The sequence below is a fragment of the Euphorbia lathyris genome, chromosome 10 (assembly GCF_963576675.1).
Source record: "Euphorbia lathyris chromosome 10, ddEupLath1.1, whole genome shotgun sequence".
Taxonomy (NCBI): domain Eukaryota; kingdom Viridiplantae; phylum Streptophyta; class Magnoliopsida; order Malpighiales; family Euphorbiaceae; genus Euphorbia; species Euphorbia lathyris.
Window position 1 is genome coordinate 10,955,114 of NC_088919.1, and position 13,881 is coordinate 10,968,994.

At 34.7% G+C, this 13,881-nt stretch overlaps 1 protein-coding gene and 1 pseudogene across 1 annotated transcript; both read left to right on the forward strand.

The window, feature by feature from the left end:
* The first annotated feature begins 1,388 nt into the window (after positions 1–1,388).
* LOC136209332 (uncharacterized) lies at positions 1,389–6,462 on the forward strand (annotated as a pseudogene).
* Positions 6,463–8,859: 2,397 nt separating this feature from the next.
* Positions 8,860–13,877, forward strand: LOC136209767 (uncharacterized). Its single transcript, XM_066001350.1, has 3 exons — positions 8,860–9,048; positions 13,147–13,692; positions 13,799–13,877. Exons 2-3 carry the CDS (start codon positions 13,155–13,157, stop codon positions 13,861–13,863), a joined length of 603 nt encoding a protein of 200 aa, XP_065857422.1. The 5' UTR covers positions 8,860–9,048; positions 13,147–13,154; the 3' UTR covers positions 13,864–13,877.
* The last annotated feature ends 4 nt before the right edge of the window (positions 13,878–13,881 follow it).

The window sequence follows — 13,881 nt, forward strand, 5'->3', positions numbered from 1 at the left end:
TTTCAGGGGGCAAATAATATATTAAGCCTAGTTTCTTTGTTTGATAGATTACAATCTGAGGTTTCATCAATTTGTGTGGCCAAAAGTTCAAGTTTGATTCAGTAATGGAAATGGTTCAGTGAAAAGGGAATTTTGTATCTTGGTTTAGAATGGGTGATATCAGAATTTAAGTAGGAAGGAAAAAGAAGAGAAAGGGTTTCTAAGATAATCAATACTAAATTTAAGATGTGAGTAGGAAGGAAAAGGAAGAGGAAGGGTTTCTTACACAATCAATACTGAATTTAAGATACGAGTTAAAGAGGAAATTGAAAAGGAATGGGAAAATGAATGTTGGTATTCTAATGTAGATTCTACTATGCTAATTTGACACCTATGCTAAATTGGTTGTTTTAATATTATACTAGGGATAAGATACCAAAATAGTACTAAGGTTTTTGGGAGTATCAATTTAGGCTCTGCGTACAAAATAGTACCACTTTAGGTCTTGATAACGGAACTTGACACGTCGTTCATGCAATTGCGGGTGGTTTTTTCAGAACTTGAAGCAACAATTACAAATAGGTGATAGTTAAACTGGAGTAATATGAGTGACGTCTCATGTTAGATTGATAGATATAAATTCGATATTCAAACTTTCCAAATCTTTTTAGTTTCTACTTTTTAGTATACTTGTTGGTTGATTGCTGTCCAATTATTTTCAGTCTCTATATACTTGTGAATTATTTATGACAAGCACAACCACTTTTTTTTTTTGTTAATATCTCAAATCTCAATTTGAAATTGGGATAAGGTCTGAATTTCCCTTTAATATTTTTGGGGATGTGCATATATACGTAAGAAACAGTAAACTTTTTATCCTTAAAGTTTCTAACTTGGAGCAATTTTGGCGTAGATAATGGTAAACAGTGCAATTTTGGCCCAAATAATAGATTTTATAAAACGGGATTCTTACCTGGGGCCTATAGGTGGAGGCAGGGGCATGGGGTGTCCGAGCATTCTCAACCATCGGGAACCACCCTTTATAAGGGTGGTTCAGTAAATACCCCTTCCATCTTCATCTGCGGGTTGTTGATTGCACTTCAGCAGATGAAACGCTTTGCAGTTTCTTTTACCCCAGCCCAGGCCAAAACAGCATCATCTTTGGCCTGGGTAAGGGCAGAAGAATTTTTAACCCAACTCATATCGGCTGTATTTTTTGCACTTCAACAAGCAGTCAATGGTTGCTCAAAATTGCTCTATGTTGGAAAATTTGAGGACAAAATTTTATCATTTTATAATCTATTGGAAGCAAATTTGGACCTTATCCCTATAAAATTAAATGTATTAATTTAATTGAATGGATTGATATTTAATGTTTAATTCATTATCTTCTCTGAGTTTCTAGGTTGTCTCTCGCTGAAAACCAGGAGCATACGAAATGAAAGAGCCCGTAAACCCAGTTGGACTGACCATATCATCCACCGAACCTATTCGTTCCTTTCTTCTCTCAGCTACCAAAGAAGAAACTCTCTCTGCAACTACGAGATCTTGCTTCTGACCTCATCCCTCAAACTAAACTGCCTTATAACTCTCTCCGTACTATATGGATAGCGTCTCAGCCGTCAACAAGACCTCACTTGACCTCTCTTTTATCTGGATCTGAACTCATTTTTATCAGTCCAAAGCCCAGAGAAAAGGTTAGCCTTAGTAATCGTTATATTGTTTCTTATATACGTATATGCTATCAATGCTTTCTGTTTGGTTTCCTGAAAATGGAGGGCTATGTCGAAAATTGCAATTAAAATATGTACTATCTGTTTTCATTTAAAATTCAGAGGTATTATAATGCTTGTCAATAATGTTTTTGCTATTTTACAATCTAAACTTTTCCTCCATTTTTCACTAACAAAAAATGGAACAGAAAATACTTGTACATAGCATAGTTGTCAAATCGAAATCCACATTTTGTGAATCGTGACTCGTGAATTGAATCGAATCTTAAGATTGGTTCAAATTCATAATATTATAAAAAAAAATATTTATCATGTTGAACTCAAAATATTATCAAATTTTAGACTAGAAATACAATTTTAAAGTCAAAAAAGAAATCATATAACCAATTACTTAAACTTCAAATCTAATGCAAATGCAATCCTAATAAAACTAATTCACAAACCGAACTCTGTTTATAGCTTAGTGGATATTTAGAGTTTGAGCTTCTCACTCTTGATAATGATAGAATGAAACTAGTTTGAGTTGATAATTTGATAAATAACAATCGGACTAGAGGGAAGTGGGTTTAGTAGTTAGTGTTGTTGAAGTTTTGATGAACAATGATGAAAATCCGGTTCGAAATAGAGCTGAATTGAATCGAATCGGATGATTCGAATCGCGAATAGTAAGATTTTGTTGTTCTAATTTAGATTCACACTATAGATTCGGCTCGAAATAGAGCTGAATCGAATCGAATCGAATCGTCAGATTCTAATAACAGTGGTACTTAGTGTAAATTACGTAAATAATTTGTCATATTTATTCTTGTCTAGCTGTCAGCAGTTTTATTCTTAATTCTTGTCTAACAGTAATTTCTTTTCTCTCTTTTGGGATTGGTTTAGAGTGAAGAGTTAAAAGCTAGACTTAGGAAACTTGAGGAATTGGCAGAGAGGAAAGCATATCAAGAGCTTGTAAAGGATATTACACCCAGGAAAGATGACAACGAGCCTTTCTCCTCTTATAAGGATCAGCTTGGTTTTGGTAACTGTTACTATACTCACGTTGATTATTTTAAATATTTTAGTATCATTTGAATTCATACTTATTATTTAGCTAAATTTTAGTTTTGGTTTCATTATGGAAAATGCTTTATGTTGTCGTAAATGTTCTCATTTCACATAATTTTAGAGTGTTCCTAGTTTACATACCATGACTATCTATCCTCCTAGCTCAATCAAATCCTCAGTTTGTATAAAACATACTTAGTTGGATCATTGCATTAGTCCTCTGATTGCTGAGGGCATGGTGTGAGCGTGGGTAAGGAGAGTCCTTATTGTTTTGTATTGTATGATCATATGTAAGACGGGCATAGTTGTCAAATCGAGATTCGACTCGTGAATCGAAATCCTCATTTTGTGAATCGTGACTCATGAACCGAGTTGTCCGATTCACCACCGATTCTTGATGATTTCCAATTCTGCCTATAGAGTCGGCTTGAAATGGAGCTGACTCGACTCGAATCGTGAATTGTACGATTCTAACAACAGTGAGGATAGGTCTTAAAAGTTCAATCCATTACTAACTCACAAAAAGCTAATTTAATACTTGAGAGTATAATTTGGCTTCTGTATAACCTTATGAATTGATATCGAAGAACTCTTGATAATTTCAATCCTATCCAATCCTGATATATAAGTATTTGTTTCATCGCTTCAGTGAGTGTTCAAACTTCGTTTGTCATGTGTTTGAAGTGCAATATAGTGTTTGTGACTTGTAATTAATTTGTTGATGTCTTCTAAATAGACACAAACCTAATTCTCAATCATGTAAAGGCACATGGCACACTAAGGTACAAGGGGTCCTGGAGCCATGGCGTGCGCCAAAGCGACAGAAGGCGCATTAACAAAAATAAAATTTATAAAACTATAAATGATAATATTTAAACTATAAGAAATTCTAAATTCTAAATCAAAATGTTATAAATACTAAGTAAACCATGACAATATTCTGTTTGTACACATGCATAACATAATTGTAACGTTTGTTTAAGTGTTTGTACATCTGCATTAGCATAATGATTGTGTGCATAGGCGAAGATAATTCTGTTTGTATGAACAAAGTACAAAGTGCAGACGTTGTGGAATCAACTAAATATCAATCTCAATTCTGTTTGTGCACGTGCATAATAATTGAATGCAAACACAATTCTAAGTACAAACACAGTGGAATAAATCAAATATCAATTAAGAATCAGAGCACATAGCACTAGAACTAAACAGTAAAAAAAGCGGAAGTTTATTAGATCATTGTGTTGACGTGTATCTTTTTTGTTTCCTTTCTTTGTTTATTTTTTACCCTTAGATGTATCTAATCCAAGGGTGAACATAAACCTACAATAAAACACTTTAAAAAACCCTAAATACATACATATGCCACCGAGGCGCACCATGGCACGCCTCTGATCTCCGTGCCTTGGTGCACAAAGGCGCGCCTAGTGCGTGCCATGGAGGGTGGTGAGGCGCTAGGCCTTGAGCCTTGTGCGCGCCATTAATAACTATGCCTGTGATTTAGATGTTTTGATATCAACAATGTGGGAAGAGAAATTTTTTCCCCATATTGTCATTTATGCATCTACATTTTGCACTTGAATACTTGATTTTGTTTCATAGCTTAAAATTCATTTTTAGACTGACGTGATGCTTTTACACCCCTTAGAACTTTCGCCAGGGGTCTTCATATTAGGAGTTGTTAGGACTCAACAGGGCCGTTCCTGGGCATGGGCAGGAGGAGCGGCTGCCCAGGGCCCAAGGGAGGGAGGGGCCCAAAAACATATTTTTAAAATAACAATACAAAAATTAAATCTTAAAAGATGTAATGGCTATAAACATAATTCTAAATCTAAACAAATAGCAGCAGACCTCTAGAAACAAGGGGGAGATGGGTCCAAAAATAAATTTTTGTAAAATAAAGTACACAAATTAAAATTCCAAAAGATGCACCAAAAATAATTATGATTACATTTTCTTATAATAACTTTTCGCAAGTTGATGGGGATGATTTTTATTTTTTTTCAGAAACGAAAGGGTTGCAATTGAAATTTTTGAGTTTGTCAAACCAGTATATTATTATCGAAATATTTCAATTGCTTTTCAAATACTCCTAACTATGCCCGTGACCATTATTGTATCTGCTGAAATAAATTTTTCAAAGTTTAGATTATTGAAAAACTATTTGAGATTATCAGCCTTACAAGAAATGTTAAATGGTTTAACAATTTTTTATTGAGAGAAATATGTTACAGCTTTTCATCTAGAAATGCTCGTAGATAAACTTTTGTATGAGCAACTCGGTACTGAATGCAAAAGAAAAAAAAATATTTTTTTATATGAAATTGGATGTATTTAGATTCCTTGTTATCTGTAATAAAAATATATCATTTTTAAGTTATTATTCTTTTCTATAATTGATTTTTCAATTTATTTTTTACTTGTATTTATTCATTAGGACCTTTATTTGCTACTTTGCCCCTACGCCTCCAAAATCTCATGATCGGTCCTGGGACTCAATTCCAGAAATCACAATGTTGCTGTGTCTCATTTTTCTTCTAATTTCGAGTGCTTTTATGAATCTGTGCAGGATTACATGTTGCCATTATCATGTTTACTGGGTACCTGGTGGGATATGCAGCATTCAGGGCATTATTTGGCCGCAGTCCTGCAATGGTAAGACACTTTCGATATATATTCTTACCGAAATCTATCCATGTATGACAATATGGAGTTTCAGAGAGTATTTGGATTTGTTGATTATTACACGTTTTTAAATCCAGAGTGCAGCTGGAGGTATACTTGGATTAGTGGGTGGAATGCTCGTAGAAACTTTCCTTTTCATCATTACAACTTCTCGGAGACAGGATGCAAAACCATCGAGTTTCACTTCCAATCTTAAGAAGAATCGGTAAACTTTTGAAAGTAGGCTTGTCAATGGGGTGGATAATAAAGAAGTGTTGGATCCACGTGAAGTAATTTATTGAGAGTGCCATTTGACAATTTACGGTCCACACCACACTTGTATACATCATGGCCCCGAGTATCTGGTAGTCAACGACTTGACCGTCTCCCCGAAAAGCTTGATTAATCATGAAGTTGCTGCTTTTTCTACTTCTATACTCACGCTTACGGTACGGTGGTACGCATTTACCATGGTTCGGTATATCTGTTGATATGCTCCTTTGTCTGAGCCTCAAACAACCTCACATTGTACATATAGGGAGAGAAATTCACGCATGATTTTAGTCCGTTTTTGTGAGATCTAATTAAGTTTTCCATGCATCAGGATTCAAACATGTCTGCACGGTAGCTCATTCTCTTCATTTCTTACAATTACGGACATTCTTTTCTGTCAAATACTCAACTCTAGTACCTGAGCAAGATTATACCTTCTCTTCATTTCTTACAATTACGGGCATTCTTTTCCGTCAAATATTCAACTCTAGTACCTTAACAAGATTATACATTCTAGAATACACACTCGTTGCATCAGGTAACATAATTTGTAGAGGAAAATAACATTCAAGTGATACAAGGGAAGAGTGCATGCATCTTGATTAAAATACCTCAACGCATAAATAATCTCAAACGCTATCTCGATTGCAATACCTATAAACAAGGGGGGGACCCCTACCATTGATGGTTTCGGCTCCTCTTCCTTAGGGGCAGGAAGCTCCCCTCTTGCCTCTCAAGGTGGGCTATTTAAGGTAGCCTACCTTGGTCATCAGCACAGTTGGTGCCCCTTGACGTATCTCATGGTCTAGAGTGGACCGTAAAAAGAGAGAAGAGAAATGGCGCGCCTCTTTACCCTTTTGGCTTTCCAGAGATTTCTTTTTTCGGTGGTCTGCTGCTACTAATGAGGATTCTTTTGAGTTAGTTGGAGTAGTCTTGTTTCCAATAAATTAAAGTTTATGATGGTTAATTAAAACTTTGAGTTTGTATCTAGTTACAAAATTTAACTTCATTAATATACGATAGACAATAAAAATGATTCAATTTTAGGTTTATAGTTTAAATCTAAGTTTAATTTTGAAAAGTTTTATAGTGGTACGTAAAAATTGGTTTTTCATCACTCAGATGATAATATGTGTATATAATTAAAAAAAAAAAAAAAATTGATTTAGCAAAAATAACTTTTACGGACACATGTATTCATCTAAAATTACTTCAATTATTATGCATCTACATTATCCATATTTACCAAATTAAAAGAAGGGATAATAAGGTGTAAAATTGTCTACGTTTATAGACGGGAACAATTTTACCCTTAACGTCTAAAATAATATAATTTTACCATTAACAACTTTATGTAAAAGAAACAATATACAATGATTAAAAGGTAAAATTCAATTTTACCCTTTCCATCTACCCTTAACCCTTAAATTCAATTATCAAGAGGTCTATGTAGTGTACAACCTTTACCTATTTTCACATTTTGGTGTACAACCTTCAATTTTACACATTAAAGTATACAACCTTCTAGTGATCTCCCACTAAAGTGTACACCAGTTTAAAATAACCGGTCAACCATGTTAACCACTTGGTCAAGGTGACACCTCATTAATTTTAAATTCTTACAAATTAAAAATGGTTTCCACGTATTATTAAATTACTTTTATATACTCTCCTTTTTTTCATAGTCAGGAACCGAAGAAAAATCATTGTGGCCTTTCCTCTCATTTCCTTCTCTCTTATGGTCCACATCTTGACTCTTGGAATCATTTCTTCCAAAATCTGCACTACGTGGAGATCAGTAGTGAGACTTGAACACGAAGAACAAGAAGATGAGGGAGCAATCTCAACGGCGGTGGAGGTGAGGGCATGGGAAAGCAGCAATACATGGAGATCAGCAGTGAGGGAAATTAGTACTCGTAATTCAATTGCAGGTTTGAAAGAATTCGCATCCGAAATCGAAACGGGGAAGGCTTCAACAAGCTGCGATGCGTGTGATTCAACTTCAATGGCTGTCGGTTTTTCTTTTTTCCTTTTTTTTTTCTTCCTTTCTTTTTGTTTTGAAATTAAAATGTATTTATAGGTAACTAATAAATTTTAGAACGCATTTGAAAAAAAAAAAGAACGAAGCTGGTATATTTAACAAGGAGAGGAGAGCAGAGCATATAAGAGATAAGCAGGAGAGAGAGAGAGGAGAGAGAGAGGTTTTAGAGAGAGATATCAGTGGAAAAAATGGATTTGAATAAAATAAAATTTAGAGATAGAAAATGTGAAAAAATAGAAAAGATAGAATTAGGGAATTCTTTTTTTATTAAGGGTATAAAAGTAATTTAATAATATGTGGGGACCATATTTAATTTTTAAGTTGTGAAAATTGATGAGGTGTTACGTTGACCAAGTAGTTAACAGGGTTGACCGGTCATTTTTACCTGTTGTACACTTTAGTGGAATGTCACTAGAAGGTTGTACATCAAAGTATGAAAATGGGTAAAAGTTGTACACCACGTATGTAATTTACCCAATGTAAAACTCTTTTTTTTCCCATAAAGTTGACGTTTTTTTTATAAAATAACAAGTTTACCTAAATTAAGTCTCACTTTACAACAATTAAATAGCTAGTCAAATAATAGTAAATCATTCAATTTAAATTTTATGATAGATGTAGGTAAAATTGATTTTGCTTGATAATATTAAGGGATAAGGTATCAAAATAGATCTACGGTTTTTCGAAAAGTATCAATATAGGTTCTACGTACAAAATAACATAAATGTAGACTTAACGTTTAAAAAAATGTACATATTTAGACCTTGATAACGAAATGTGAAACATCATTCATATTATTCCGTTAAGTTGTAATTTCTCTCTTTACGTACAATTGACAGAACTTAACGAAGTAATATGATGTTATCGAGTCTTAAATTGATACTATTTTTAAATGTTAAATTTCGTATGTAAAGGCTAAATTGATATTTTCTCAAAAACCATAGACCTATTTTGATAACTTATCCCTAATAAAAATATAAAATTGTATTTAGTTTATTAGGGTAAATCTGTACTTCCTAAAAAATGATAGGGTTAATTTGCAACTTATCCCTTCTCATTTTAAACGAAAATTGGGCGGTTTTGTTAAACAGAAACAGAGAAATTTTTCTATAGGATTGTCTTTCAAATCCTATCTACGCGATTTCACCGATTCATCAAATCCAAATCTTATTTCACCGATTCAGAAATCCCAAACCTAAACGGTCGTCTGTTCATCGCTGGTCCTAGGACTCAGACTCCACCGGTGGTTCCTCACTACTGCCGCTTCTCTCACCGTCGACTGAGGCAAACAGATTCTGAGTTGTTTTGCAGGTTTGTGATTTGCTCTCCTCTCCATTTTGTTTTGTGAATGAACTTTTCAATTACATTGTTGCATCAGTTAATCAAATTCACTTGAAATGTATAATTTCTTCCCAATCCCTAACTGTTGAAGCTTGCAAGTTCTTTCTTTCAAATTGAGTTTAAATGTTGAAATTGAGTTTTGATTTGGTGGTTTTACGATTTGACCTAACCAATTTTAGAATCAATTTGACTTTGAGTTTCATATAACCAACCAAATTGCTGCAGAAGTCATGATTCTGTGAAATAACATTTGAAAATTATAAGATTTTGGTGTTTCTTATTCGTCAAAAATATATATTCTGAAATGGCATGATTACTCAAGCGAAGTGTAGATGTAGTTGTAATGTTTGAAATGATGTAAATATAACCAATTTTTGTGAAAAATTCGAAAGGACATATCTAAACTTCCAAACAAGTTTGTCGAAGCATTTTCGTAACAGAATTTTTGTAATTTTATTATACATTAAATATCGCAGACATAATTTATATTTGGAAGTCTGAATTGACTATGAAATAATAGGCAAACCAGTTTTTTTTTAATTTTGTTTGAAACGTTAGGTTTAGATTTGCACTATTTCATACATTAAGGTTAAATCTGCATTTCCTTACAAGATTAGATTAGATCCTTACAAGATTAGATTAGATTAAAATTTAAGTTTAACCAGAACTTATTAGTTGCTTAATGATGATAAGTTTAGAGGAAAGTTCTTTAATATTTTATTGGCAGTTTTTCTAATTGATGATTAATTATGAGTAAGAAAGCAAATACAGGGTAATTGTAGTTAATATTTTTTTCTTTTTCTTCATTTGTTAAACATAGAACTTGGGAGCCATGTTATATGATTCTCGACTTAAAATTTAAGTTTCAATATTTCAGCACATCTATAAAGGAGATGATGTTTTATTTATATGCTATGTTGTGCGGAAACTGACACAGAAACGGATACCGGGAAACATTGTTTCTATAAAAATATAGTTAGAAAACGGAAATGGAAACGGACAAAAAACGTGAAATCGCTAGTGACAAAGAGTTTCTGTGCAACATAGTTTATATGTCATCCAAAATTAGACGATTTAGGATATTCAGAATGAAGCTTAAATATCTTTTAATTATGGTGCAAACACTATCATTCATGATTAATATGGAATTCTAAGCTATAGATTTTCATTTAATTTATTAGAACATTTGCGAACATTAAAGCGTCATGTTAATTACCCCATCGGCTAGTTAGAATCTATATTCAATGGTGTCCTAAATTATAACCTGCAACCTGCTGAATGTTTAAAACCTCTGAATAAATGTCTAATGTCCAAGTGAAATTCAAAAATAGATTTCATCCATAGTTTAATTGCAATGTCAAAAATATATATAGAAAGCATGATTTTTCTGAAAATTCCACTCAACTTATTAGATAACTAAAATCAAAGAAATGCTACTGTTTGATGACCATGTCATCACTATCTCAATTAGGGCTATTATCAGCCGAGCCGAGGTTTGGCCTGTTCAAACTTGGTTTGCTATAAAATTAACGAGCTCGAGACCGAGCCGAGCTTTCGGCTCAGCTCATTAGAAAATAAATGAGTTCGAACCGAGCTTCGAGCTTGTTTCGGACCCAAAATCCTCTTTGAACTAGGTTACAACAACAACAACAACAACAAAGCCTTAGTCCCGAAATGATTCGGGGTCGGCTAACATGAACCATCATATAAAACCGTGAAATCAAGTCGTGTCAGCGACACAAATTTGCCCCCTCCACTCCGTCCTATCCACTACCATATTTTCCTCAATTCCCAGTAAACTCATATCACTCTCGATCACCCTCCTCCAAGTTTGCTTAGGTCTTCCCCTACCCCTCACCACTACATTCCTTTGCCACTCTTCGGTTCTCCTAACCGGCGCATCAAGCGCTCTACGTCTCACATGGGCAAACCACCTTAGTCGGTTTTCTCTCATTTTATTCTCAATAGATGTGACCCCTACTTTTGTCCTAATTATTTCGTTACTCACCCGATCCTTTCTCGTATGACCACACATCCATCTCAACATACGCATCTCCGCCACCGACATCTTATGGATGTGACAGTGTTTCACTGCCCAACACTCCGTACCATATAACAATGTTGGTCTAATTGCCGTGTGGTAGAATTTTCCCTTCAATCTATTAGGCATGCCGGGGTCACAAAGGAAACTCGTAGCACTCTTCTACTTCGACCAACCAGCTTAAATCCTATGAGCAACATCTCCATCTACTTCTCCATCCGTTTGGATAATAGATCCTAAATACCGGAAGCAATCTGAGGCCTGAGCAACTCTCCCATCTAGGGTGATTGTCCCTGCCTCTCTACTCCTATGGCCGCTAAACTTACACTCCAAATATTCTGTTTTACTTCGGCTTAACTTAAAGCCTCTAGATTCTAGAGTTTGTCTCCATAGTTCCAACTTCCTCTCCACTCCTTCTTTTGTCTCATCAACCAACACAATATCATCTGCAAACAGCATGCACCATGGTATACCATCTTGAAGTGAACTTGTTAGTTCATCCATAACGATGGCAAAAAGAAATGGGTTTAGTGCGGAACCTTGATGCACTCCAATCGTAATAGGGAACTCTTCAGTCATCCCAACACTAGTACGCACACTCGTGCATGCTCCCTCATACATGTCCTTTATGATGTCAATATATTTCCGCGAAATGCCTTTCCTTATCAAGGCCCACCAAAGTACTTCCCTTGGTACCTTATCATATGCTTTCTCCAACAACAACAAAGCCTTAGTCCCGAAATGATTCGGGGTCGGCTAACATGAACCATCATATAAAACCGTGAAAATCAAGTTGTGTCAGCGACACAGATTCGCTCCCTCCACTCCGTCCTATCCACTACCATATTTTCCTCAATTCCCAGTAAACTCATATCACTCTCGATCACCCTCCTCCAAGTTTGCTTAGGTCTTCCCCTACCCCTCACCACTACATCCCTTTGCCACTCTTCGGTTCTCCTAACCGGCGCATCAAGCGCTCTACGTCTCACATGGCCAAACCACCTTAGTCGGTTTTCTCTCATTTTATTCTCAATAGATGTGACCCCTACTTTTGTCCTAATTCTTTCATTACGCACCCGGTCCTTTCTCGTATGACCACACATCCATCTCAACATACGCATCTCCGCCACCGACATCTTATGGATGTGGCAGTGTTTCACTGCCCAACACTCTGTATCATATGCTTTCTCCAAGTCAATGAAAACCATATGCAAATAGCTTCCTCTTTGAACTAGGTTCATTAAGAAAATTATCTATCCATGAATTGTTTGCAAATAGCTCCTTAAATATGTACATAAACAAACTTACAAGTAAAGTTCATGAATAAATAAACAAGATGCTTACAAATAGTTCGTCTATTTCTCATTTATTATGTTAGTGAACAAACTCATCTAATAGCAAATGAAACAATATTAAGTTTAGATATTTGTGAACTAACACAAAGCTATATAGTTTTCTACAAAACTAAAATTTGTTCATAAATGTTCTAATCGAGCTTGCTCACGAGCTTTGGCTTACTCAAACTCGGCTTGTTTACGAACTGAGCAAGCCAATCGTGCTCACGAACGGCTCGTTTACAAATCGAGCCGAGTCGAACCTAGCTTTTATCGAGTCGACCACCAAGCCGCTCATAAGCGACTCGGCTCATTTACAATCCTAATCCCAATCAATTTCTCAAGTAAAATACATTCTGCATCACTCAAGCTAATGAAATTCAAATCTATACTAATCTTTTACACATCAAAACATCTTTTAAACATCTTTTAAACAATCTTCAAACCATCACAGGCCTCGGTCTTAGGATACTTGTTTTCCTTGCATATTTGGTCTATGGGTTTCCATTATATTGTGAAATATATATATATTATTTTTCATATATGTTTGTAGTTATTGTTGATTTAATTGTTTAGAAAAAAGACTAGCTATCAATTTCTTAGTTGATTTACTTAGGTTGTTGATTAATCATTTCATTTACGTATGCAAATTGATGGGAGATACAGTTAAAAGTGGCCTAACTTATGATTCAGATAAATCGATGGATGTTGACAATATGCATAATGGAGAAGAATGTACCGGAGATTTTCAGTCTACCCAAGAAAATTTTGCTGGAAATGCAAGTACTTGTTGTTCACCAAGTGTAGGAAACCAAAATATTGATGAAATTAGCAAAAAAATATTTGATTCGTTAGATACAGCTGCTAAAGATGCTATTTCTGATGATGCATTGTGTTTGATGCGATACGATGCTTTGACTTTTATTTGTAAGAGAATGTGCCAACTTGCCTGCAAATCCACTACAAGGTTCAACGAAGTTATGAGTGAGGTGACAAAAATGATTAGGCGTTTGGAAGAAGAAAACCATTTGCGTATGCCTAGTGGACAGTTTGAAGGAGTTCATGATCCAAAACGTGTGAGAACTAAAAGTAGACAAGCAAAAAAGTGTGGTACTTGCAGAATACCAGGACATACTAAAACAACATGTCCTTTACGAATCGGGTTTGATCGTTCTGTTGTTGCAAGTAAATATGAAAGCGACAATGATGTTTCAATTGATGGATATGCCTTAAAAAGAGGTATTAATAACTCAATCAACTCAGATCTTATTTAATATTGTTGCTATTTTATATGTTAATTCTTTTAGTATATTTGTCTTATGGAATCTTTCTTTTTAATTTGTAGGATGCAAGGATGATTTCATCTCAAAGTATGATGTCAACTTATGGGAGTATTCGGTTTCAATTTAAGATTAGAATTTTATGGTA

Coding starts and splice junctions, on each gene's coding strand:
- LOC136209767 (XM_066001350.1), top strand. CDS start 13,155: ATGGATGTTGACAATATGCATAATGGAGAAGAATGTACCGGAGATTTT. Junction 13,693..13,798: donor TGGATATGCCTTAAAAAGAG/GTATTAATAACT, acceptor TTTAATTTGTAG/GATGCAAGGATGATTTCATC.